The sequence below is a fragment of the Scylla paramamosain genome, chromosome 45 (assembly GCF_035594125.1).
Source record: "Scylla paramamosain isolate STU-SP2022 chromosome 45, ASM3559412v1, whole genome shotgun sequence".
Lineage (NCBI taxonomy): Eukaryota > Metazoa > Arthropoda > Malacostraca > Decapoda > Portunidae > Scylla > Scylla paramamosain.
Window position 1 is genome coordinate 4,032,501 of NC_087195.1, and position 27,500 is coordinate 4,060,000.

At 42.6% G+C, this 27,500-nt stretch overlaps 4 protein-coding genes across 4 annotated transcripts in view; 1 reads left to right on the forward strand and 3 right to left on the reverse strand.

Moving 5' to 3' along the window:
• The window catches only part of LOC135094297 (uncharacterized), a 16,427-nt gene extending 6,705 nt beyond the window's left edge, over positions 1–9,722 (reverse strand). The window contains exons 1-3 of the mRNA XM_063994291.1: positions 8,447–9,722; positions 1,123–1,291; positions 1–772 (exon numbers count right to left, since the gene is read on the reverse strand). The exon at positions 1–772 is cut by the window's left edge and continues 261 nt beyond it. Coding sequence (XP_063850361.1) covers positions 1–772; positions 1,123–1,291; positions 8,447–9,589 — 2,084 coding nt within the window. The 5' untranslated portion in view covers positions 9,590–9,722. The remainder of the gene's footprint in view (positions 773–1,122; positions 1,292–8,446) is intronic.
• The window catches only part of LOC135094501 (uncharacterized), a 122,539-nt gene that overhangs the window by 8,636 nt on the left and 86,403 nt on the right, over positions 1–27,500 (forward strand). The window lies entirely within an intron of this gene.
• LOC135094327 (uncharacterized) lies at positions 19,216–22,815 on the reverse strand. Its single transcript, XM_063994324.1, has 3 exons — positions 22,320–22,815; positions 19,538–21,027; positions 19,216–19,424 (listed from the first exon to the last, which is right to left on the reverse strand). The coding sequence occupies exons 1-3, from the start codon at positions 22,323–22,325 to the stop codon at positions 19,298–19,300; spliced, it is 1,623 nt and encodes a 540-aa protein (XP_063850394.1). The 5' UTR covers positions 22,326–22,815; the 3' UTR covers positions 19,216–19,297.
• LOC135094372 (uncharacterized) lies at positions 24,323–27,328 on the reverse strand. Its single transcript, XM_063994413.1, has 2 exons — positions 25,583–27,328; positions 24,323–25,237 (listed from the first exon to the last, which is right to left on the reverse strand). Exons 1-2 carry the CDS (start codon positions 26,989–26,991, stop codon positions 25,111–25,113), a joined length of 1,536 nt encoding a protein of 511 aa, XP_063850483.1. The 5' UTR covers positions 26,992–27,328; the 3' UTR covers positions 24,323–25,110.

Genomic DNA, 27,500 nt, shown 5'->3' on the forward strand with positions numbered 1-27,500 from the left:
CCAGTGCCCTCGTCCACGGCAGACCCGTCACCCGCACCATCAGTGACACCAGCTGTGTCACCGCTTGCTGGAGAGTCTGCAGCTGTATCATCGCTAGCAGGAGAGTCAACAGCTGTATCATCGCTAGCAGGAGAGTCAGCAGCTGTGTCACCGCTAGCAGGAGAGTCAACAGCTGTATCATCGCTAGCAGGAGAGTCAACAGCTGTGTCACCGCTAGCAGGAGAGTCAACAGCTGTGTCATCGCTAGCAGGAGAGTCAACAGCTGTGTCATCGCTAGCAGGAGAGTCAACAGCTGTATCATCGCTAGCAGGAGAGTCAGCAGCTGTGTCATCGCTAGCAGGAGAGTCAGCAGCTGTGTCATCGCTAGCAGGAGAGTCAGCAGCTGTGTCATCGCTGGCAGCAGACTCTGCATCTATGTCACCGCTGTCAGCAGAGTCTGCATCTGTGCCGTCGCTGACGGGAGTCTCTGGAGCTGTGTCATCGTCGGCAGGGGCAACAGCATCAGATGCAGTTGCGTCATCAGTGCTTGTAGGGTCTGAAGGTGGATTGTCTGCGTCAGAGGGAGGAGGCGCAGAACCTTCGTCAGAAACAGGGCTGGTGTCACCGGTGGTGCCATCAAGAGAGGGACCACCACTCTCTGCTGCAGGGGTGCCTCCATCATCCGTGGGAACACTCTCGGCGTCGGGGGAGGGCTCTGCATCATCGAGGGCCGGTGATGGCTCCCCGTCAGTGAGGACTGGTGAGATGTCCGCGCCTTGCACAGCGGGTAAAGCTGGGGAAAAGAGCAAAGGTTCTGACACATGCGTACCTCAGGGACACAGGACCTTACCGCGCTCTGCTCTCTCACCACGAGTGTGTTCCAAGGCCACACACATGATTGGCGGGCTTCCCTAGGCGTGTTTTCCTGCTTATAATGTAGAAATCTTGTTAATATGTCACTAAAACCGTACAGACACATTCAAAACCCGCCCACTTAACTACATACAGGATTGTGATAGTGGTGGAGGTGTTCACTATGTGGTCCTTGAAACTATGCTCAGTCAAGCACACACACACACACACACACACACACACACACACACACACACACACACACACACAACACAACACAACACAACGTACACAGGGCTGGGGGACTGTCCAAGGCTCCAAGCACCACTGCGGAGGACGAGGACGAGGACACAACGCTGCTCCCGCCGCTCGAGCCGCCCCCGCCTGGCGCCCCTGTGCCGAAGCTGTTGAGATAGCTGATGGGGTCGAAGCCCACTGCCACGGCCCAAACCACCCAGATCTGTGAGGGACGACGCCATTAATGCACCACATATCTACTGTCTGACTCATTCACTCCCTCACTGACTCACTGATTGGAGGGTCAAGAAGGGTGGCAGGTGGATGGTTCAGTGCTGGAGGGTGGGGGGAAGGAAATAGGTGTTCACGGTTGGTTCCTTGCACTCTAATAAATAACTACAGTCTAATTGCCTTAACGACCCATTGCCTAATTAGCGCTTCTTTTTTTTTTTTTCTCCCTGCTTGTCTTGTTTCTCTTCAGTTCTTATTTTTTTTTCTTTTTGTTTGTTGTAGCTTTTTTGTCATTTTGTTGATGTTTTTTTTTTTATTTTTTTCACATTTTTTGCTGTATCTTTTTTTTGTTTTTGTTTTTCTTTTAATTTTGTTTGTTATTTCTCGTTTCTTATCTTTTTTCCTTTTTTTCTTTATCTCTTCATACTTTTGTTTTCTTTCATTATGTCTGTTATCTCGTTTTTTCCTCTTTGTCCCCTTTTTTTTTCTGTTTCTCGTCTTATTCTTTGTTTTTCCTTTTATAATTGTCATGTTTCTTTTTGCCTTAATTCGTCCATGTCTGTCTGTCTGTCTGTCTGTCTGTCTGTCTGTCTGTCTGTTCGTCTGTTTGTCTCAGTTTGTCTCTATCTGTCTCTCTGTCTGGCTACTTGGATCTCTCTCTCTCTCTCTCTCTCTCTCTCTCTCTCTCTCTCTCTCTCTCTCTCTCTCTCTCTCTCTCTCTCTCTCTCTCTCTCTCAGTTTCTAGCGCTCACTTTTATATTTTTCTAACCACACGTAAAATTAGTTAGGTTTTCATCACTTCTCAGTAACACAGCGCGTCATTTTCTTCTCTCCCTGCTTCTTTTTCTCTTTTTTCTCACAATTTATAATTTTCACGCATTTCCGGTGTAATTTTCTCGCTGTTTTCCCACCGCCTTCACATTATCATCACTATTATTACGTTTTTTTTATTTCCCTTTTGGTTCCGCTGCGTTTTCTGTTAGTGTATGTTGCATCTTCCTTCTCTTTCCTCTTTCTGTTTTTTTTTTTAGAAGGTTTCGTGATTGTTTTATCTCTCTCTCTCTCTCTCTCTCTCTCTCTCTCTCTCTCTCTCTCTCTCTCTCTCTCTCTCTCTCTCTCTCTCTCTCTCTCCTCTTTTTTCCTCATTATTGTTATCCTATTCATGTTTATTCGTGTTATTAATCTTATATTACTTTTTTTTGTCTATCGCTTGAAGTAAATGAATAAAAGATTAGAAAGTTTCGTGACTGTACGCTGTCTATTCTCTCTGTCTGTCTGTCTGTCTCTGTCTGGCTTTCTCCTCCTCCTCTGTTTGTCTGTCTGTCCATCTGTCTGTCTGTCTGTCTGTTTATCTGTCTGCCTTCCTGCTCCTCCTCCTTCTATGTATGTTTTCGGGATATTATTGAGATTATTTTTATTAGATGTGTTTTTTCTGCACCTCCTGAAGTGAGTGAACGAAATGGTCTGTCTTCTTACTTGTTATTCACTCACGTATCAGAAGGTATGTTCATATTTACTGTCACGTGTCTGTGCCTTTGTGTTTACCTACTGAATGTGATGAAAGTAAACGGTACACTTCTTGAAATACGCCAGTGGTGTTATTTAGGTTATAATTTGTTCATACTCCCACCTTGAGTTATATCTGTTCTTTATTTTTTTTCTATTTATTTATTTGTTTTATTTATATGTTTACCTAATTGTTTGTTTGCTTGTATATGTTTACCCAATTGTTTGTTTGTTTGTTTATGTATCTTTTTTTATATATATTTGTTTATTTATTTATTTATTTATTTATTTATTTATTTTTTATTTTTTTTTTTTTTTTTGCGTGTCCGTATCTTATATATTTACTTCGTTACATGTAATAAGACAAAACGATAAACTTACAGAAGAAATACCTTAGTAACATTGTTCATATCACTCTTTACTCAGCCAGACGCGTGTGTTGAGTCATCGTGTTTGTGGCCCCTACTTATCTGTGTCTTATATATTCACCTCATTAACGCAACAAAGAAAAACCACAATTACATAACATCTAACCCAGTAATATTATTCAAATAGCACCGTTTTACTCACACGCGCATTGAAACATATATCATCTTATTTTTATGTCTCATTAAATGTAATCAGAGGCAACAATATATTTACTTTCATATATAATTTTGCAATAACATTCACTTCAAACTTATTCTCTTCACACACGCATTTTTAGTCATGCCTGTGTGGGAGTGTCTTCATCATACATATTATTTACCTCATCAAGTGCAATCAGAGGTAAAAATACATACTTTGATACATATTCCTGTTATAACACTCAATTTAAACTGATTCTCTTCTCATACATACTTTTAGTCATGCCTGTGTGTGAGTGTCTTCATCATACATATTATTTACCTCATGAAGTGCAATCAGAGGTAGAAATACATACTTTGATACTTATTGCTGTTATAACACTCAATTTAAACTGATTCTCTTCTCATACACACCTTTCGTCATGCTTATGTTTACCTATAATCATCTTCATCATATATAATTAGAGGCAGGAGTAGATTTACCTGAATATCTGTTTTTATTTATTTATTTATTTATTATGTAGGAGGAAAAACAAGCAACAAGAGCAACAAAAATCCAATTAAAAAAAAAATAAAAGGCCCACTGAGATGGTAGTCCCAGAAAAGTGTCCAAAACGGTAGTCGAAATTTGAAGGATAAGTGCTTGAAACCTCCCACTAAATTTTGGCATTCTCTTCATACAAGTGCCTACAGTTGTGTCTGATACAAGTACCTACAGTTGTGTCTGTTTGTCTGCACTTGTCTTCGTTAAATGTGTCTATATCATTCACTATGTATTCACTAGTAACGATATATTTTCTTTTTCAATACCCTTTTTTATTTCATTTATTTATTTGTTTTGTTTTGTTTTTATTTTATTATCATTTTATTTTGTTTTACTATTTTCAGTATCCCTTTTAGTAATACAGATTATACTAGTTAACTTAACACTTATTGTCTTCATACACGCATCGTTTGTTAACTTTTACTTGTCCTTATTAAACGTACATGCTCTATATATTTACCTCATTAAATACAGAGGAGAGGAACTGTGTTAATTATATTGCTTAATCCTCTTACAGCTATGGTCGTCCTTTGCTGACCTCCCTGACGCTAAAAATTGCTTGAATGGAGACAAAACAGAGAGAAAAGAAAGAAAACGGAAGGTTGAGATTGTTTTTTTACTCTGCAGGAATATTTACGAGAGTTTAACTGGAGAAGATAGAAAACGGAAGGTTGAGAGTGTCTTTTTAGTGTGCAGAAATATTTACAAGAGTTTAACTGGAAAAGATAGAAAACGGAACTGTGAGATTGTGCTTTTTAGTCTGCAGAAATATTTACAAGAGTTTAACTGGAAAAGAAAGAAAACGGAAAGTTGAGATTGTCTTTTTTTATAATGGAGAAATATTCACAAGAGTTTTAACGGAAGAAATGTAAAAAAAAAAAGAAAAAAAGAAAAAAAGTTATAGGGAATGAAGCAGAAAAATTACGTATCAGTGAAAGGGTTAACTTAGACATTCCCTTCGCTGAAACAAATGCCAACAGTTATGCGCATATTTACCGGCACTTACTTTAATCACGTATAATTTTTACCTCATGAGTCGTAATCACAGGTAGCAGCAATAAATCCAAGCCTACTCAAGTCACACGTGCTGCGCTGACCAGGTAGATATATACAGGTAACCCGCCAGGTGTTAACATAGTACACCTGACCATTACTGTGTGTGTGTGTGTGTGTGTGTGTGTCCAGGGAACGTGACAGTTAGGCCATCGTGAGTGCGTGCGTGTGTGTGTGTCGTGTTGAAAAGTGTGATGGATGGTGGTGGTGGTGGTGGTGGTGGTGGTGGTGGTGGTAGTGGTAGTAGTAGTGGTGGTGGTTTCTTGTTGTTATATTGTACCAGTTTTCTTTTTGTCTTCATCTTCATCTTCTTGTGTCTTTTATTGTCTTACTCCTTGTTTACTTTTGTCTTATCTTTCAGTTTTCCTTATCTTTATTTGTAACAAGAGACAAGAAAAAAATTACTGGCATTATTTTATTTTATTTACTTGTTTTTATCTCTTTTTTTTTTCCGTCATTAACAAGAAGGGAAAATTTTTATATCGATCACTAATAACAAAGTCGATGAAGTGCTGACATGTATCGCCTTATCAGCCAAGTTTACGCTTTTGTTTGTATTAAAAGATAACAAGAAGATCAAATGAATTCCTGACAAGAAAACAAAGGCGATTTTACAAACACTATATACAATTCCATCAGCCTTTTAAAATTTTCGTTCGCAATTCATTAATAAAAAAAAAGGTAAGATAAATTCCTTATAAGAGAGGAGGAAGTGAATTATTACATATATATCAAAGGAGTTTTGCTACGTGTGTTAATTTTTACGGTATTGCTCTAATCACCTGGCTGTAGTAATTAGTACCTGTTAATTACACGTGTACAGTTATCGCTTGTCTGTCTGTCTGTTTCACTCCATTAGTAAGGAATAGCACACACACACACACACACACACACACACACACACACACACACACACACACACACACACACACACACACACACACACACACACACACACACACACACACACACACACACACACACACACACAGGGTCACGAGTTAGCAATAATGGCGGACTAAACGATGCTTTTCACCTTCATTTCCCAGACGCCAACCATCCCCTGTGCCCTGAGGAGAGGTAAGGTGCGGGGCGGGGCAGGTGAGGGCAGGGGTAATTAGGCACAGGTAATCGGCCAGGTAAATTACAGGCTGCAGCTACAGGTGAAATTTGTTCCATTGTATTTTTTGTAATTCTTTTTCTTTCCGTTTTCTTTTCCTTTTTTTAAGTTAGAAAGTTTGAGTCTTTTGTTTACGATTCGTTTTGTTTTTGAAATGTTGGAAGGTGTACGATATTTTTGTGGTTTTATTTGTTTGTTTATTTGTTTACGTTTTTGTTTATTTATTTATTCATTTTTGTGCGGTAAAGATCACGGTTTTTTTTCTCTCCCATATTTACTTTCAACGCTTAGTCAGTTTGATTCTTGTTTGCATATAAAAAAAAAAAAGAAAAAACGGAAAATATATAAAGTACGGTATCTTTATTTTTTTTTCTCAAGCCATTCATAAAATTTCTTCCGTATGCAAAAAATCTAAGTACAAAAAGGAGTATTTTCCCTGTATTTGCTTTTCAACGCTCAGTAAATCCACACCGTACAGTTAAAAAAAGAAGAAAGTAATTTTTTCTATATTTCTTCTTTCAATCCTTTCATAACCCTTTCATTCGTATGCAAATTAGAAAATACACACAAAAAAAGAGTATTTCTAACATTTATTTAACCACCCCCTTTTTTTTTTACATTTATTTAACCACCATAATCTTTTCCTTCACGTACCGATATAAAAAGAAAATGTGTTGTAGCTTTATTTTTTTCATATTTGCTCTACACCGTTAGTAATTATATATATATATATATATATATATATATATATATATATATATATATATATATATATATATATATATATATATATATATATATATATATATATATATATATATATAGTATTATCCTTCTTTCATATATTTACTCTTCATCATTAGTTAATTTTGGTATTCTAACCCTTGGTAATCTTGATTTTCGTGTATAAAACAAAAAAAAAAAGTTAACTAATTTCTCTTTTATTAAATCTCCCACTCTTCATTATTGGTAACTTTCGTATTTTAACCCTTGACAATTTAACTTCTCGTATATATATATATATATATATATATATATATATATATATATATATATATATATATATATATATATATATATATATATATAAAAAGCTTAACTAATTCCTTTTTTTGTTATATTTCCCACTTCACCATTAGCAACTCTGGTATTCTGACCCTTGACACCCTTGACAATCTTAATTTTCGTATACAAAACAGAAAAAAAAAAATAATTAGTTCCTCTTTCCTTAAATTTCCCACTTCACCATCACTAACTTTAATATTCTGACTCAGCAATCACATTCCTCACACACAAGCACGACATGTACCTTCCCTCACGCTTCCTTTATCAACTTTCATCTTCGCTCGCCAGCACAACAAAAAAGGAAGTGTACGATACTCGAGGCGCCAGGTACGACGGCTTGTGTGTATGCGGGGCGTGGCGCGGAGACAGATTGCGTCATGGTCGTCGTCATAGTGCTATACAACCCGTCCTTTGTAACCCAGGCTGCCGTAACGGTGTGGCTCGTTTCTCAAAAGCACATGTAGAGAGTGCTATACTGTGTGCTGTTATTACTGCTGCTGCTACTGTTATTACTACTACTACTACTACTACTACTACTACTACTATGGTTACTTGTGTCCGTTTTGTGTTTGATTTTACGTGGAATTACTCATTATTATTTTATTATTATTATTATTATTATTATTATTATTATTATTATTATTATTATTATTATTATTATTATTATTATTATTGTTGCCACTTTTATGGCCATTTTTGTCTCTGTTATGTATGGTTTTGCTATGGATTACTGTCATCATCACTCTCAACCTTTTTGTTGTTGTTGTTGTTGTTGTTGTTGTTGTTGCTGTTGTGGTGGTGGTGGTGGTGGTGGTGGTGGTGTATTGTCATCATTGCTTTCTTTCCTTAATTAAAATTTCGGAAACTCAAATGGCTTAAGTAAACTACGGTAAATGTGTTTGTCTTTTAAATGGAGCAAACGTGAAGAAAGGCAAAAGTTAATAAAAAATAATATGTATGCTATCAGGTAAAAATAAAAGAAACGAACAATCACAAAGGTAAAGTGAAATTAAAATGCACACTAAGAATAAATGCATGTCAGGCAATAATAACCACAAACGCAAATTCACAGGTAATTACAGGTAAACTCAGACAAACTCAAAATACCAAGTAATTAAAAATAAACTTAAAGATAAACTCAGTCTCGATCAAAGGTAAACTCAAAATCTCAATTAAAAATCAACTCAAAATCTCAGTTAATTGAAAGAAAAAAAAAAAAAGGTAGTAACAAAGGTAAATGCAAAGGGTCAATTATCTCAAGGTCAACGCAGGTAAAGAGACACATGTACTCACCGACAAGGCAAACACAAGAACCAGGCCAGGATTTGCAGTGATGAGCGCCACTGTATTCTGCACCAGCTGCCTTCCACTCTCCACATCTACGTCCCTCACGCCTCCCTCCTCCACCCGCACCTCCACCGGCCACTCCACCTCCTCCCTCTTCCTCCTGATGGCAACACTTCTTCTTTGCCTCGAGGAAAAACTCCCATCATTCGTCAGGGATTTAAAATACATTCCTGCATGGATATTTTTGCTGTTCTTGTTCCATACACTGCGTTCGCTGGCAGATGGTTGTAACAGGTGGTGGTGGTGGTGGTGGTGAGGTGAGGGCTGCAGCAGGTGAGTCAGCAGGTGAGTCAGCAGGGAGGAGTCACCTGAGACGTGCCGGGAAAGTTGATGGTCACCTGTTGCGTCCTCCGCCTCACCTGGTTTCCGGTAATGGAGCTCAGGTGGGTTACTGTTGGTGCTGCTGCTGCTACCCGGTCTGTCTTTAGTGGGTCGTTTTGTTTTTGTCGTCATTGTGGTCGTTGTTGTGGTCATAGATGAGTCCCGGTCACGTGTCATGTGTTTGTTTACCTTTGTACTTGATGGGGTGAGGTCTGCTCTTCTCACAGGTGTGTCTTGCTCTTGATCTTTGGTCCTGAAGGTGGAATACTTGACAGGGCTTTTGTTTACCTTGACATCTGATTGGATAAGAGGTCCTCCAGTCCCTTCCTGGTCTCCTGAGAGGGTGACAGGTTCATATTTCCCTTCACTTGTGTCTTTCTCTCCCTTCTTGTGGATCTTCAAGAAGGTGGAGTATTTGACAGGGTTCTTCTTTATCTTTACAGCTGAGGGAGTGAGCTGTCCATGTGTCTCGCTTACAAGGTCATCTGAAGGCACAAGATGCTCATATTTCCATTCAGGTGTTGTCTTTAGGTCTTCTGAAGGGATAAAATGCTCTTCTTCACTTACAAGTGTTGTTTTAAGGTCCTCTGAAGGGATAAACTGTACATCTTTCTCTTCAAACACCCTCTCTAGATCTTCTGAAGGGATAAATTGGCCTTGCTTCCCTTCAGGTGCCGTGTCTGGGTCCTCCTCAGTTTCCACCATCACGTATTTGACAGGGTTCCGCATGGTGGCATCCCCAAGGACGAGGTTTCTGGGGACGTACATAACCTTAAGCCCCTGGGAATAGTCTGAATGCAGGGGACACGAGATCCATGTCCTGTACCTCCCCTGGGTGAGACACGGGGGTCGCCTCACTGCTGGGTAACGCTCGCAGTGGCTTGGTTAGCTTCACTGAGGCTGCTCTTACGCTGACCTGGTGTAGAGACAGTAGCAGGCACAGAAGTACAGTAGACCACGCACGCCCCTTCATGTTTACTTAGGGTGTTGAATGGGTGATTAGTGAAGTGTTTATTGTGTTTGCTGTTTATTGAGTTTTTGCTGTTTACTGGTGTTTGTTGACTTGTTTACTGTGTTTATTAGTGTTTTTTGAAGTGTTTACTGTATTTTCTGTTTGTTTACTGAGTGTTTTTACAGAAATGTTTACCGAGTTTACTGATTAACTGTTTACTGGGGTGCCTAAGGGCGTGTCTGTACGTGCATACACACCTGTGCGTGCGTGCGTGTGCGTGTGTGTCTTTCCCACGTATCTGACACTCACTCACGCACTCATTCACTCACACGCCTTCACCTGTGGGAGTGGGGATCAGGGCCCCAGGTGTTGTCAATCACTGCAGATGTACACCTTCACACACCTGCCCTGCATACCTACACGCTCACACACCTGTACTGAGCTCGTGTGCAGGTGTAGTGTTGATCTGTGTGTTTTTTATCTTCACTTTCTTATTTGTTATTGTTTTTTGTTTATAGATGCTTTTCTTTCTTCTTCTTCTTCTTCTTCTTCTTCTTCTTCTTCTTCTTCTTCTTCTTCTTCTTCTTCTTCTTGTAACACGTGGTTTTTATACAAGTTTTTGATCGCTTAAATAAAGAAAAAAAACTTATTAATTTAAAATCTTGGATGTATAAATAATAAATCCTTTGTTTCTTCCTTTTCTTTTCTTCTTTTCTCCCGGACTTGGTGGTTTTGTAATAGAGAAAATATGTATTGCTTTCAGTTCTTGTTTATATCCACAAATAAACTTTTTTCTTATTTTTTTAGTCCAAAATTTAACAGTTTGTACTTTTCTTTTGGTATGAAAAATTTAAGGTAATGCTCAAATTTCCAGTTAGGTGTCAATAATGAGTTTTCTTTAAATTTACTGTCTCGATGTATTGTTCTTGCATTTTCTTATTATTTCCTGAGTGTTGCAGTGCAGAGTGTTGCAAGTGAAGACCTTGACTTGACTTTCCTCGTCCCTCTTGTTGTATTACGAGACAGATTTCTCAGTCCTCAGTAACAGAAGCCTCAAAACTTTCCACTTCATCACCAAATCCTGCAAAAATCACCACGAAACACTATTCAGTCCATCCAAACCCTCTTTCTGTGGGATCGGATACCTTATCGCGCCTTTAACGGGATCCAGGGCGAGTATAGAGGATCAATGACTCGTACTGATCTATAGGAGGTGTGGGATCGCTAAACGGAGTGTGGGGGAAGAGCCGCCGTGCGTGACTGGAGAGCAAAGAGCCGCACCTCCTCCCTCTGCCAGGCCTCGGCCACTACTGATGTGAAGGACTCCAGCAGGCAGACTTAATATAGGAGAGAGAGAGAGAGAGAGAGAGAGAGAGAGAGGGGGGGGGATTGTTGCTTATTTACATGTCTCTTTTTTTTCTATTTATGTCTTCCTGTTTTCCTTTTTTGCTTTTTTCTCTCTCTTTCTCTTTCTCAGCATCGTGTTTTCTTCTTCTTCTTCTTCTTCTTCTTCTTCTTCTTCTTCTTCTTCTTCTTCTTCTTCTTCTTCTTCTTCTTCTTCTTCTTCTTCTTCTTCTTCTTCTTCTTCTTCTTCTTCTTCTTCTTCTTCTTCTTCTTCTTCTTCTTCTTCTTCTTCTTCTTCTTCTTCTTCTTCTTCTTCTTCTTCTTCTTCTTCTTCTTCTTCTTCTCCTCCTTCTCCTTCTTCTTCTTCTTCTTCTTCTTCTTCTTCTTCTTCTTCTTCTTCTTCTTCTTCTTCTTCTTATTATTATTATTATTATTATTATTATTATTATTATTATTATTATTATTATTATTATTATTATTATTATTGTGTCCTTGTTGTTGTTGTTGTTGTTGTTGTTGTTGTTGTTGTTATGTTTACTGTTCCTGTATTTTTTGTTCTTTTCATTTCCAGCATTTTATCTTTTTCCTTGTTCTTGTTCTACTTCTTGTTCCAGTTTTTCTTTTTTCTTCTTGTTCTTGTTCCTGTTCTTCTTGTTCATCTTGTTCCTCTTTTCTTCTTCCCTTCTTGTTTATCGGTGAATAATTCTTAATATTCTTTTCTTACATTTCATTTCCTGTTATCTCTCTCTCTCTCTCTCTCTCTCTCTCTCTCTCTCTCTCTCTCTCTCTCTCTCTCTCTCTCTCTCTCTCTCTCTCTCTCTCTCTCTCAAATACCTACTCATTCACTATTTTTCTCATTTCATTTCTCTAATAACAAATTTTTTCTTTCTTCCTTCTCTCTCTCTCTCTCTCTCTCTCTCTCTCTCTCTCTCTCTCTCTCTCTCTCTCTCTCTCTCTCTCTCTCTCTCTCTCTCTCTCTCTCTCTCTCTCTCTCTCTCTCTCTCTCTCTCTCTCTCTCGCTTTCACCATGACAGTAGATATTGGCATGAGAAAGGAAGTGATAAAGAGAGGAAGTGACAGAATATAAATAAAGACAAAAAGAAAAGAAATAAAAGAGAGAGAAAAGACAAAAGGGATCACGCCACTAAATTTTGCTTTACTTATCTTTATTTTCTCTCTCTCTCTCTCTCTCTCTCTCTCTCTCTCTCTCTCTCTCTCTCTCTCTCTCTCTCTCTCTCTCAAACCGGAATTGAACATATGTATTGCATTTATTGTGATTCTTAAGAGAGAGAGACAGAGAGAGAGAGAGAGAGAGAGAGAGAGAGAGAGAGAGAGAGAATATGAAAGCTGATAACTTAAGTCAGTTGAAGGAAAAACAAAATTAAATATGGAAGTGAAAATCTGAGAGACAGACAGACAGAGAGAGAGAGAGAGAGAGAGAGAGAGAGAGAGAGGAGAGAGAGAGAGAGAGAGAGAGAGAGAGAGAGTCCGTGTGTCTGTCTGCCTGTCTGTCGTAGCAATAACAAGAACATGGTGGCTTCCCTTCCCAACCCACACTTAGTCTCCCCTAATGACGCAATCACAACTCTTGATAGGGGAAATGTGAGTTAGGAGACAGTCATACAAGGAAAATAAGACTAATAATCCACTGACTAGCTCTCTCGTTCATACATACATACGTACACATAGGCATGCATACACACGTACATTCATACAAGCTTTCTCATCACACGTGCCGGAATATATATAATAATAATAAGGTTTCTATGTTTTTTTTTTTTTTTTTTTTTTTTTTCTTGGTGCTGTCTAATGTACATGCATACATATGTACGCATTCTTTTATGTATGTCTTTATAGAATCGTACTTACGTTGATATACATACTTAGAAATATCGGAGTTTGTGTGTGTATCTGTGTGTGTGTGTGTGTGTGTGTGTGTGTGTGTGTGTGTAAAATTTCTCTCTCTCTCTCTCTCTCTCTCTCTCTCTCTCTCTCTCTCTCTCTCTCTCTCTCTCTCTCTCTCTCTCTCTCTCTCTCTCTCTCTCTCTCTCTCTCTCTCTCTCTCTCTCTCCTTCCTTCCTTCCTTACCTCTCTACTTTCCACCTCCACCACCACCACCACCACCTTAATTAAGTCAACACAAAACAAAACCTTCATAAAATTTTCTCACCTTACCTGTCAGAATATTATTAAAATGACTTTAGCCTTCCTTCACCTGAGCATGGGGCACCTGACGGAACCTCATTGTACCTGCCATCACCTGTCATCACCTGCCATCACCTGCCGTCACCTGTCACCACCTCACCACCTTCTAAGTATGAACAGGTGAACAGAATCAATATCCACCGTCTCAGGTTTTTGGTGTAAAGTTATTTTCACTATTTTTGGGATCTTGTTTTTAAGTTCGTCTTGCTGTTTTAGGAGGAGAGAGAGGGAGTGGGAGTGTTGAGGGAGGGAGGGAGGGAGGAAGAGAGGTAATGGATGAAAAGAGTGTGGGTTAGGGAGGTGTACTAGAGAGAGAGAGAGAAAGAGTTAAAAAGTACAGATAGATAGATAGATAAAAAACATCTTGCCAAAAAATATAAAGAATGAAAGAAGGAAAAGCGAAGATAGCTTGTTAATGTGAATAATTAATGCAGAGAAGGAAGATAAAGAGAAATTAGAGGACATACGGATAAAGAAACGAGGGAAGGAAGGAAGGAAGGAAGGAAAGAAGGAAGAGGGGAAAGGAAGGTGGGAGAAATAGTTAGAGAGAGAGAGAGACTGACTGACTAACTAACTGACTGCACTCTCACATCCCCACGAACAAACAAATACTTACTCTTCGTATTAACATAACATACATAAACAAACATGAATAATCCCAACACAGGTAAAAAAAAGTCAGGTGTAATATTTATAAGCCTCGATTCACCTGCACGTCACAGCATTCGATAGGTAACTAATAAGAGGCAAGAAGGTATGTATGTTAAGTGCTATATTTGTGTGTTATTTATTTACATCTCATTTGAATAGTGTGTTAAAAAGAGGTGCTTTGTTTATGGCGAAGGAAAGGTGATGGAAGTCGTTCTATTTTGCCTTAAGGAATGTAAGACACTTCAGGTTGTAGTAGTGGTGGTAGTAGTCGTAGTAGTAGTAGTAGTAGTAGTAGTAGCAACAACAACAACAAAACCAGCTGTTGTTTTTGCTACTGCTGCTGTTAAAGATGTAGCAGTAGAAATAGTAATAACGGTATAATTATCATTACCACCACCACCACCACCACTACCACCACCATCACCACTACCACTGAATAGGTAACCAACAACAAAAAAAAAACGAGAGAGAGAGAGAGAGAGAGAGAGAGAGAGAGAGAGAGAGAGAGAGAGAGAGAGAGAGAGAGAGAGAGAGAGAGAGAGGACTAAATACATAAGTTCATGTTCCCTTCCCATTTCATTACTCCTTTTCCAGGTAAGGCATATGCGGTGCGTGCCAGAGTGTGTCAGTGTGCTTATAACCACGTAAGTGACGGCCGACAGATGGTGGCACCAGCAGTGTGTGTGTGTGTGTGTGTGTGTGTGTGTGTGTGTGTGTGTGTGTGTGTGTGTGTGTGCAACCATACTCAATTACATTACCATTTGTTATGACTCTACGTAACACCAGCACCACCACCAGCACCACCACCACCACCACCACTACTACACCAATGCACTGCTCCCTATTCTACAACGTTTATCATCTTATCTTCACTAGTTAATCTTCCACTGTTGTTGTCCTTCCTTAATCTTCCCAGCAAGGTAAAAATCATTTGCGTGGATATACGGGAGAGAAAAGAGAAAACATGAGGTTATTTTTGTATTTCTTACGATACAGAATTATCTACACCTAACCTAACCTCACTTAACCTTACCTAACCTAACCTAACCTAACCTAACCTCACTTAACCTTACCTAACCTAACCTAACCTTACCTAACCTAAGCTAACCTAGCCTACCCTAACCTAACCTAACCTAACCTCACCTCACCTAACCTAACATTACCTAACCTAACCTACCCTAACCTAACCTCACCTCACCTCACCTCACCTCACCTCACCTCACCTCACCTAACCTAACCTAACCTAACCTACCCTAACCTAACTTAACCTAACGTAACCTAACCTAACCTAACCTAACCTAACCTTACCTAACCTAACCTAACCTAACCTCACCTCACCTCACCTCACCTAACCTAACCTAACCTATCCTAACCTAACCTAACCTAACCTAACTTAACCTAACCTAACCTAACCTAACCTTACCTAACCTAACCTAACCTACCCTACCCTAACCTAACCTAACCTAACCTAACTTAACCTAACCTAACCTAACCTAACCTAACCTTACCTTACCTAACCTAACCTAACTTAACCTAACCTAACCTAACCTAACCTAACCTAACCTAACCTAACCTCACCTCACCTCACCTAACCTAACCTAACCTATCCTAACCTAACCTAACCTAACCTACCCTACCCTAGCCTAACCTAACCTTACCTAACCTAACCTACCCTAACCTAACCTAACCTAACCTAACCTCACCTCACCTCACCTCACCTCACCTAACCTAACCTAACCTATCCTAACCTAACCTAATTTAACCTAACCTAACCTAACCTTACCTAACCTTACCTAACCTAACCTAACCTAACCTAACCTTACCTAACCTTACCTAACCTAACCTAACTTAACCTAACCTAACCTAACCTAACCTACCCTAACCTAATCTAACTAATAAGATCTTGGCACAAAAGTAGGCCTTAGTTAATTACATTGAAGGGGGAAGGTTGTTGATATATTTGATAATAAGTGCTAGTGGAAATAATTGGTGTTTTCAAGGGTATTGGATGATGCTTGTGATAGTTTAACAGGTTCTAGTGGCAGTTATTGGGATTTTCAAGTGATTTCATGGTTGCAGTGGTGGTTTCACAGGTTCTAGTGGCAGTTAATAAGGGTTTCAAGTGTTTTCAAGATTCTAGAGGCAATTTAACAAGCTACAGTGCAAGTTAGTGAAGTTTTTAAAGGTGTATTATTCTTGTCATAGTTAAACAGGGCTTGGAAGCTATTAGGGTTTTCAATTGTTTTTTTTTTTTTTCTTTTTTTTCTCTTTTTTTTCGTGCGATGGTTTAACAGGTCCAAGTAGAGGTTATTGTCATGTCCAAAGGTGCTGTCGTAATTCTAGTGATGGTTTAACAAGTGGAAGTCAGGATTCTCAAGTGTTTTCATGCTTCTAGTGACAGTCTAACTCTAACAGGCTCTAATGGAGAGTTATTGGGTTTTTTTTTATTGTATTCATGATTGTAATGTTAATTTGACAAAGCTAAACCATCATTAAGGAAAAAAACACCCATGAGAGAAAGAGAGAGAGAGAGAGAGAGAGAGAGAGAGAGAGAGAGAGAGAGAGAGAGAGACTTAGGTGTTCCCATTTTCTCTTCACCTTATTCTTCCTATGTGGCCTTCCATCTTTTGATTTCTTCCTCCTCCTTTTCCTCCTCTTTCTCCTCTTCCTCTTCTTCCTCTCTCATTCCTCCCTTACTCTCACCGTTCTTTGTATCATCTACTTCTCCTTTTATTCTCCTTTCTCTTTTCTCCTTTCCCTCTATTTTTTTTATCTTCTCTTCTTTTATTCATTCATTTTACTATTTTTTTTTCTTCTCTTCCTCTTTCCCTCTTTTCCTCATTTTTATCTTTTCCCTTCTCTTTTCCCTATCTTCTTTTCCTCTTGCGCTTTCCTTTCATCAATCCCCTGTTCTTCCTTCCTTCCTTCCCTTCCTCTTTTCTTTTTTTTTCCACTGTTGTCTTTTTCTTATCTTCTTTTCCTCTGTTCTGTCTTTCTTCTTCCAAACTTCTTTTCCTCTTTTTCCATAGTCCTCCCTTCCCTCTTATTTCCTCTTCCTCTTTTCATTTATTCCTCCATCATCATCCTTTTTCCTAGCTTATTTCTTCTTCTTTCATAGTCCTCCTTGTTTTCCTTCCCTGCTTATTCCGTTTTCTATTTCCGTTCTCGTTTTCAGTGGCCAACCGCAGGACTCCAACTTGGTACCGACACGTACTGCCACACACACACACACACACACACACACACAGAAGGAAGGATTGCTAATTAACTCTTTCAGTCCTAGCTATTTTTTTTTTTATCATAATGCCTTACTTTTTTTTTTTTTTTTATTTCGTGGAGTGCATAAAAGTAGGAAACGAACACTTTATTCTTTGTATGCTCCACTGCCCTTAATATTACCTGAAGGCGGCTATACCTGTGAAAGGGTTAATGGGTGGTAACATTTAAACCATTATTTTGAAGCACACTGGTGGCCTGCGACTGTAAACCGTTTCAATATTACCGTCGGAAGAACACACACACACACACACACACACACACACACACACACACACACGGAATGTTAATTAATGAGTCGCAACACACAGCCAATATTCGGGAGGGAGAAGGCGGTACAGGAGGGAGGAGATACAGATGCAGGCAGGGAGTTCCAGAATTTACCAGAAAAGGAAATGAATGGTTGAATATTGGTTAACTCTTGCATTACAGAGGTGGACGGAATAGGAGTACGAAAAAAGCTCATAGAAATTAAACTACTACTTAATTCCCCCTTCTATTTTAACAACATTTATTCTTTACCTCTTGCTAAACTATCATTACAATAAGAAAAATAGCCTTTAAAACCTCAGTAACTTCCAAGAGATATTTATTTATTTATTTATTTGTTTATTTTATTTATTTATTTTTTTTTTTTTTTTTACTTATTTACATTTCTTACATCCTACACGAAGTTGTGAGAGTGAAAACTTGTGAAGCCTGTTAAACATTCCATGGAATCTTGAAAAACCCACCTGTAAAACTTAATATCTTTCTCTAAAATATATTAAAGGTAGTTGTAATTAACCACAGAGGAGCCTGGCGGGTTCTAAAAAAAAAAAAAAATAATAATAATAATAATAATAATAATAATAAATAAATAAATAAAAAAAAAAACCGGTTACATTTGTGGACGATTTTGTTGTTGTTTTTGTTTTGTTTTCTTTCTTTCTTTCCTTTGTTCCTTTTTTCATTCATCTGCGAACCGTTTCCGTCGCAAAGCACTCGTCTTTTTCTTCTTCCTCTTCTTCCTCTTTTAACCCCACCTCCTCTCCTCGCAAACTAATGATATACGATAAAAAAAAAAAAAACAGCAACACATTTTTACAAAACACTCATTTTACACCGATTGCCTCCACAGTACCACACCACATTGCCAAACGCACGCACAAACACACCTCGCCCCCACAAGTCTTGAAATACATAAGTCATCCATTCACAGACATCCATTTTCTTTCATCACCACTAAGCAACATATTTGAGGAGGGACTGCTGTAGAGTGCCAGCGCTTCCTCCTTTTTCCCTCCGTGTGTTTCCAGAGTTATTGCAAACTGACAAACACAATGGCCTTCTGTAATCTGAGTGTTGCCAAGTGTGCGTCTGGTGGTGTGAGGGAAATACTGGCAACCTTGATTTCTTACTTCAATTTCCTCGTGTTTATTTAATTTCATGTACTTCATCTCCTTCCTCTCTTTTTTGTACCTTAATCCATCTTGTTCAACTTGAGAGAGAGAGAGAGAGAGAGAGAGAGAGAGAGAGAGAGAGAGAGAGAGAAGGACGATCTGAAAGGAGCGTTAGGCGTTGGGAGTAAAACACAACAGTTGTAGCTAAAAGTTTACTTCATTCCAAGGAACACTGGGAGGAAAGGTGACCTGGCCTAACATAACCAAATCCCACCTGACCTAATTAACATAACATAACCCAATCTGATCTGCCCTTAGCTGACCTGACTTAACTTTACCTGACGTGACCTAGCCTCGCCTCATCTCATCTTCGCCCCACCTACTGCACCGCACACGACTGGACAGAATAAACTAGACTAATTACATTTTAATGCCTGAAGAAACTTACTCTGGTCCTTCTAACCTCAATTTGAGACAAGATTATTGTACTGCGACACACACACACACACACACACACACACACACACACACACACACACACACACACACACACACACACACACACACACACACACACACACACACACACACACACACACACACACACACACACACACACACACACACACACACACACACACACACACACACACACACACACACAGTTCACTTGAGGTCACAGGTGTGGTCATGGCGGTGGCAGACCACAGAGTGTCCCTCCACCACCTGGCCGACAACCTCGTCCAGCAGCTGGCCTGGCCTCTCGGCGCCCAGCAGGTGAGCCAGCCACGACCTGGAAGAGAGAAAGAAAGGCGTTAGCGCGGCGGCAGCACTCGCCACGCTTCCTGGCGGGGCTCTGCTCAGGAGGGGTGGGGTAACACCAGTAGAGGGGCGGGGCACACTTACACGGCCAGGGCGGGCATTGAGGTGGAGGCACTGCCCACGTGCGCGTAGTCCAGGATGGCGTCAAAGAGGGTGCAGCGCACGCAGCCGTCCGCCACTTCGTGCTCGCGCCACAGGGCGTTGAGGGCGTCAGTGAAGTCGTCCATGTCGTCCCGCGGCGCCGACCGCTTGGTGTCGTACTTGCGCTCCGCGTCGTCCAGCAGGCTGTGCAGGGAGTGCAGCACGGCGGGAGTGTCTGACAGGTCCCGCAGCGCCAGGTCGTCCATCAGGTGCCTGCTGCCAGCAGCCTCCGTGGTGACCAGCACGCGGTAGGCCAGGTAGGCCAGCAGCACGGCGGCGCCCAGTCCCGCCAGGATGAGGTACGGGTCCATGTGCACCCCCGCGGCGTATCCCCCAGAGGAGTAGCCATGCGACACGCCGCCGTACGTGCCGTACGAGTCGTCGTAGGCGCCGTGGCCGCCGTAGCCACCGTCGTGGTAGTCTCGGTAACTCTGCCTGGAGATGGAGCGCCCCTCACCCTGCTCCTCCTCCTCGGGGGGTGGGCCGTCCAGCAGCATTTGCAGGCCCCGCGCAGCCAGGGGGCTGGTCTTGGCCAGGTCCTCGCGGAAGTGGTCGATCTCCTCTCGCGTCACGGCGCCGCCCGCCACGCTCAGCACATGGTCTACGAACTGCCGCAGAGTTTTCCACGCGGCGTCGCTCACCACGCCGCCCACCGCGTCGGCAAGGCTGCCGCCCACCAGGCGCCCTGCCGCCACCTGGCTGAAGTGGTCGAACAACGGCTGCATCTTGTCAGCCAGGAAGGTGGCCAGGCCGGGATCCACGCGGCGCCCCACCACGCGCAGGAAGTTGACGCGGTCGCCAAGGTCCAGCACCTTCTTGACGAGGTCCAGGGGCAGCGCAGCGGTGAGGTGCTTCAGGCTGTACTCGTGTTCCAGCCAGCTGCTGTACCCCACCGCCAGGCTCTTGAACTGCGCCCACGCGTCGCCCCGCACGGCGTCCAGGTACTGCAGCAGCAGAGGGTCGTCGCCGTGGGCGTGGGGCGGCTCGCCCTCCCGCGGCACTAGGGGCAGGAAGGTCAGATTATGCAGCTGCCGCATCAGCTCGCCCACTGCGGCGGCGGCCTGGCCGGCTGACATCCCACCGGCCCCCTGCTGTTGCTGCTGCGTGCCCTGCTGCGTGTGGTTGTGCTGTGGCGGGGGGTGTGGCGGGGGCTGTGGCGGGCCTGGGGGCTGCGGCTGGTGCAAGGCGGGGTGCCGTGGCGTGCCAGACTGCAGCAACGGGTCCTGCAGCCCCAAGTCCTTCGTGCCCAGCTGCAGGAGGCTGCCCAGCACTGTGTTCTCCCCGCCGCCCAGCCCCGCCAGGAAGGATTCGCCGGCGGGGGAGGGCGCAGCAGCATGGCGCCGGTGCATAGACCTGTGGGCGGCGGCGAGTGAGGGCTGTGCCTCCACCGCCATCATCACCACCACTACCATCACTACTGCTTCGCGCCAACTCTGCGGGACACGCGTGCAAAGAGAGAGAGAGAGAGAGAGAGAGAGAGAGAGAGAGAGAGAGAGAGAGAGAGAGAGAGAGAGAGAGAGAGAGAGAGAGAGAGAGAGAGAGAGAGAGAGAGAGAGAGAGAGAGAGAGAGATGTAATTACTGTTTATTATATCCGCGTTTTTTCATCACTCGTTAATTTATCAGTGCATTTCTTACTAATTACTTGATAAAGAGATGGGATCGTGCAACAGAAGGCTGAGAGGAGGAGGGGGAGGAGGGGGAAGAGGAGGAGGAGGAGAGAAATTTTACCATTAAACCGATGCAGGGAAAGGAAAGAGAGAAGAAACAGAAGAAGAAGAGGAAATGAGGACAAATACAGAGAAGAAAAGATGAACAGAGGAAAATTAAAACCTATACAAATCACTGGCTACTCTCCTCCTCCTCCTCCTCCTCCTCCTCCTCCTCCTCCTCCTCCTCCTCCTCCTCCTCCTCCTCCTTCTCCTCCTGGCCTGCAGCACGTGGGCCGTTCCAGCTGCCGTGCTAACCCTTGTTCAGATCAGGGCGTGCGGGGCTAACTGTTGTCGTGCCTCGGGGCTGATTGGGGTGACTGGACCTTTAAACCCCTAAACACCCCGGGCTGATGCTGATGAATGCGCTGGAGTGTGGGGGGACTGGAGGATGGGGGCGTTTGGGGGGTTGGGGGTTGTGGTTCTCTCTCTCTCTCTCTCTCTCTCTCTCTCTCTCTCTCTCTCTCTCTCTCTCTCTCTCTCTCTCTCTCTCTCTCTCTCTCTCTCTCTCTCTCTCTCTCTTGTATATGGTAAAACTTATTAAAAATGTAAATTGTAAGGAGGAGGAGTAGGATACGAAAGAATATACAAAGGAATACAAAGGATAACCAAAAAAGAGAACTTCAGGTCCTTACTATCAAGAGGAGTAGGAAGAAAAAAAGAAAATGAAAAGAAAAGAAGAAAGAAAAGAGAAGAGATGATGATGATGATGATGAGAAGAAAGAGGAGGAGGAGGAGGAAGACGAGGACGAAGAGGACAAGGAGGACAAAGAGGACGAGGAAGATGAGGAGGACAAGGAAGGCAAGGATGAGGAGGACGTGGAGGTGGAGGAAGAAGAGGAGGAGGAGGAGGAGGAGGAGGAGGAGGAGGAGGAGGAGGAGGAGGAATAGAACTAAAAAGAAAACAAAAACAAAAAAGCTTAATGCAAATCAATTCTTAACACACACACACACACACACACACACACACACACACACACACACACACACACACACACACACACACACACACACTCACCTTCATGATAAATCCAGTGATCCACAAACCAAGAAATTAGACGAGTATTCAATCCGAAGAAGTAGATAAATGGAATCACTCCCTCCACACTACCACTCTCCGTTTTCTGTCACGTGGATGGCGAGGTGGAATCACACAGACACCAGAATCCTTCAAATCCACCTTTTTAGTGAGTCTGAATCCATGCACAGTGTTTAGTCCCCTTTAGAATCCTACATAAGTGATCCTCAGATGATCCTACTCATGAGGAAATGAATAAACGACGTCAAATCCTTTTCCAGAACCAAGAGAAGTAGGATATGTAGGATTTCTGCTTTTGAATCCTACAAGAGGAGAATCGAATCCTTTATAAGTGGGATTTCCGTGGGATTACAGGATTCTGAGACGGTTCTTGCGTGGGTTTGTTCTCTATCTCTCTCTCTCTCCCTCTTCTCTCTCCTCTCTCGCTCTCTCTAGGATGTGGAGGGGCGGAGGGAGAGGAACTGGCTGCGTCCTCCCTCACTGACCTATGGAAAGAGAATGAGGACTCTCCTAGACGCCTCTGACCTAGTGTTTCTCTCTCTCTCTCTCTCTCTCTCTCTCTCTCTCTCTCTCTCTCTCTCTCTCTCTCTCTCTCTCTCTCTCTCTCTCTCTCTCTTGTCAGTGTTTATTTTCTCGTTCTTTTCCTTCTTTTTTTTTATTGAATATTAAGAGCATCCTACTGGCTTTCTATTAATATCCTACTGAGATCCTACTGACATCCTACCAGCATCCTACTAACGTCCTGTCACCATCCTACCAGTATCCTATCAATATACTAGCAACATCCTATTGATATCCTACCGTCTTTGTAACATCCTAGCAACGTCCTATTGATATCCTTCCAACATCTTTGTAACATCCTACCAACATTGCATCAACATCCTCAAATATCGTAAAAATACCCACCAAAATCCTACTGGAGTCCTACCAGAATCCTACCACCATCCTACAGACATCCTTCTAACATCCAACGTACATCCTACTGACATTTTATAAACATCCTGCTAACACACTACCAGAGTCCTACCGACATCCTACAGACACCCCAAAACATCCTACAGATATCTCGAAATCTCTTCTAAAATCCTATCAGAGTCCTACAGAAGTCCTAATACCATTCTACATAGTCCTACAAGCATATCCTGCCCGTATCCTACACCCCGCCGTATCCTTCCACAGCACACCTGAGCCGCGGTATTAAGGGCAGGTAACCACTAGGACCCCTCACGGCTACCTCTCCCGTAAGGTACCCGCGGTGAGTCTTAGGGCGCCGCGGTCCCGTTCTGACTGACCCACTGCTACAGGAGACAGAAGGGCTGGTGGTGGTGGTGGTGGTGGTGGTGGTGGTGGTGGTGGTGTGTGGCTGGCGGACGTATGACAAGTGCGTTTTATAAGAGCGATTTTGTTTTGTTTTGTTTTGTTTTGCTTATGTTTTCTTGTTCGTAGTCATCTTGTTTGTTGTTGTTGTTGTTGTTGGTGGTGGTGGTGCTGTTGTTGTTAGTGGTGGTGGTGGTGGTGATGTTTTGTTATTGTTCATCTCTTCCTCCTCCTCATCCTTTGTAATATCCTCAGGTGTGTGTGTGTGTGTGTGTGTGTGTGTGTGTGTGTGTGATTTTTTCATTCATTCATCCCTTCATATCAATTTTGTTTTTGCTTTATTTTCATTTTAAACTCACACCTTCGTTTGTCAATCTTTCATTTACCCATTTTCCTTTTATTTTTTTTCCTGGTTGATGCTGAAGACAATCATTAATATCCACCAATAGAAGAGCCCCTATACACTTAATATCACCAATAGAAAACGTTACACAATCCTTTTACTTATTACCCACAAAAAAAATAAATAAATAAAAAATAAATAAATAAATAAATAAATATCCCTCATTTATCCATCAAAATAGAACACTCATATAATCCATACAATGTTTTTCAGTTAATACAATCCATGCACTTGTTATCCTCCCCCAACCCTCCAAAAAAAAAAAAAAAAAGAAAGAAAGAAAAAAAAACATCCCATATCTTATCCACCCAAACAAAACACCCACATAATCCAAGCATTGTTTATCCACCAATACAGAGCAAGCCACGTAACCCATACAATTTTCATCCACCAATAAAAAAAACACATTACCTTTCATCCACCTTATAGAAATCGCTCATCCACACACACAAACCACTTATCCACTTATTATCCACCCATACAACACACCAAATAAGGTTACTGTCCACTATTTTAAAGCACCATATTTCATCCACCATCAAAGAGACCCCTAAGTCTTATCCACCTCAGTAAACACTCCCATTCACTTCCTATCCACTTATCCATCGTAGAAAACATCCCATCCACGTCAAATCCACCATAGAATCCACCTTATCAGTTATTATACACGATATCCATTTTGCCATCCACCATACATACCCTATCCATTTTCATCCACTTATCCACCATTTAATCCACCATACAAACCCCCATAACAAACAGCCCATATTTTATTCATCATAGGAAACACCCTTATCTTATCCACTTAACTGCCTTATCCACCAACCTACCCAAGTTTCATCCGCCACAGAAACCACCCTATCAAATTACCCATAGCTTATCCACCATTAGAGAACTCATTACCTGATCCACCATTAAGCAACTCTGTTTATCCACATATTTTAATCCACCACCAGTATAAAAAACATGCCCACATATTAAGAAAATCCGGAATATCCACAAATCAAGAATGTCCGGTCACTTTCAAAGGTCACGTCAGGTCATGCCAGGTCAGTGCAGGTCACAGGTGTTGGGTGGATGTGGGCAGGTGACATGCCGTCCCTCCAGCACCTGTAGCGTGGCCTGGTCCATGAGTTGACCTGACCTCGGCGCCCCCAGCAGGTGTGCCAGAAGTGACCTGAAATGATGATGATGATGATGAGGAGGAGGAGGAGGAGGAGGAGCGAAAAAGATAAATAGATCAATAAGTAAATAAACAAAGTAATTAATTAATAAAAAAATGTTTAATTGATTGACTTAAAGGTTCCTAAATAATTATAATAATGATAATAATAATAATAATAATAATAATAATAATAATAATAATAATAATAACAAGAAGAAGAAGAAGAAGAAGCAAGAAAAAGAGGAAGCAGAAATAAATAACGACCATAATGATATCAAATAATAGTAGTAGTAGTAGTAGTAGTAGTAGTGGTAGTAGTAGTAGTAGTAGTAGTAGGAGCAACCAAGCAACACTCACACCACGAGGGGGACGAGGGGAGGTCGTGCCGAGTCGTGGTGAGCAGCGAAGCGCGTCACCCAGCACGACACACACCTGGGGTCGTCGTGGCGCTGTCGTTCCAACCACAAACCATTCAGAGCCTCCGCCAGGTCGTCCAGCTCCTCCGCGAAGCCTAACGACCCTTTGAAGTCGTACCCTGAGGTGTCCACGAGGCCTCTTGGGAGATCCGAATCGTCTAGCTGGTCGTCACTTCGTCGTCGTCTCTTCATGGTTTTTGCAACAATAACCTTGAATCCGATGTAAGCCAGCAGGGCCGCGGCGCCAATGCTTGCTAACACTAAGTACGGATCAAGATACATGCCGTACCCTTCTCCACTGTACCCGTAGGAGCCGCCGCCGTAGCCACTGTGTCCCCCTTGGCTCCCATATCTTTCAGGACTCCCATACTCCCCGTAGGAACCCCCACCCAGCGTGTATCCTCCGTATGATCGAGGTCCTTCGGCAGTTAAATTCCCGCTTAGTAGGATATCAAGTCCTTCGGCGGCCAGAGGGATCCTTAGCTGCAGCTCATCCCGGAAATCCTGCAGGTCCTTCCGTGTGACATCCTTCCGCGTGACCCAAAGGACGTGGTCGATGAAATGTTGAAGTGCCGTCCTCGCCACTCGTGTCACGGCATCACCTACTGCAGCAGTGACGCCCGTGGCCCTTCCAGCCTCCGCCACGGGGCCAAGTAGCGGTCCTATACCCTCCTGCAGGAATCCTAGAAGGTCAGGGTTGAGTTTCTCCCCGAAGGACTTGAGCAGATGTACTTGGTCACCCGCCTGAAGGAGAGAGCGAAGAAGGTTTAGCGGGAGTCGTGTCTTCAGGCCCTGAGTCTCGTACTCCTGCTGCAGAAGGTTGAGGTACCCTTTGGTCACGTCCCTGAAGTGTCCCCAGGAGTTCATGCCGAGACCATCCAGAAAACCCACCATGGAAGGTCTGTGGGCACCTGCTAGGGAAGGCTCAGGGCTGTGAGGGTCACGTGTAGGCTCAGGAGTCCCTTCAGGAGTCTCCAGAGCTTCGTCCCCTTCTTGTAAGTTTCTGAGGATAGTATGTATGGCTGGTCTGACCTCCTTCAGGATATCCACTTCCATGCCTGAAGGATCTGAGGGTGCCCTTGGGGGTCGTGTGGCCTCGTCTTTGTCCTTGTCCTCGTTCTCCTCCAGGTGCAATTCTATCAGGCTGTCCAGGACGCTGCCTCGGGGTCGTGGGGGGTAGTGGTGGTCGTGGTGGTCGTTCGAAGTGCCCCTGGACTCGCGTGCGTCGTGGGGCGCCGGCACGACCTCAGTGTTTTTAGGTGGAGTGTCGCCCAGAGCCCCCCGCACCGCCACGACGCCTGCCACCGCTACCACTGCTGCTACTGACGCTGCCACTCCCTGCCGCCACATCTGGGGGTACTTGGCGTTAGTATGGTGACTGCTGCTACTACTACTACTACTACTACTACTACTACTACTGCTTCTGCTGCTGTGACTGGATCGAGGCAGTGACAATGCAAGGGGTGAACAGAGAAGGCGCTACAGTCTCACCTTGGGATACTTGGGGGGGGGCGAAAACACGAGTCACGTTATGGTATACTTATTTTTCCACGCGTTCCGTTACCTCTTTCTCTTTCTCTCCTTCCCCCCCCCACCCATCTCTCTCTCTCTCTCTCTCTCTTCCTCTATCTCTTTCTTTCTCTCCTTCCTTCATACAAAAATTTCTTTATCTGTCGTGTTGTGATGTCCGTTTTCTTCCTCTTTCTCTCATTTGTCATTTCTCCCATTTCATAACATACAAAAATGTCTTTATGTGTTAGTGTGAAGTCAAACTCTCTCTCTCTCTCTCTCTCTCTCTCTCTCTCTCTCTCTCTCTCTCTCTCTCTCTCTCTCTCCTCTCTCTCTCTCTCTCTCTCTCT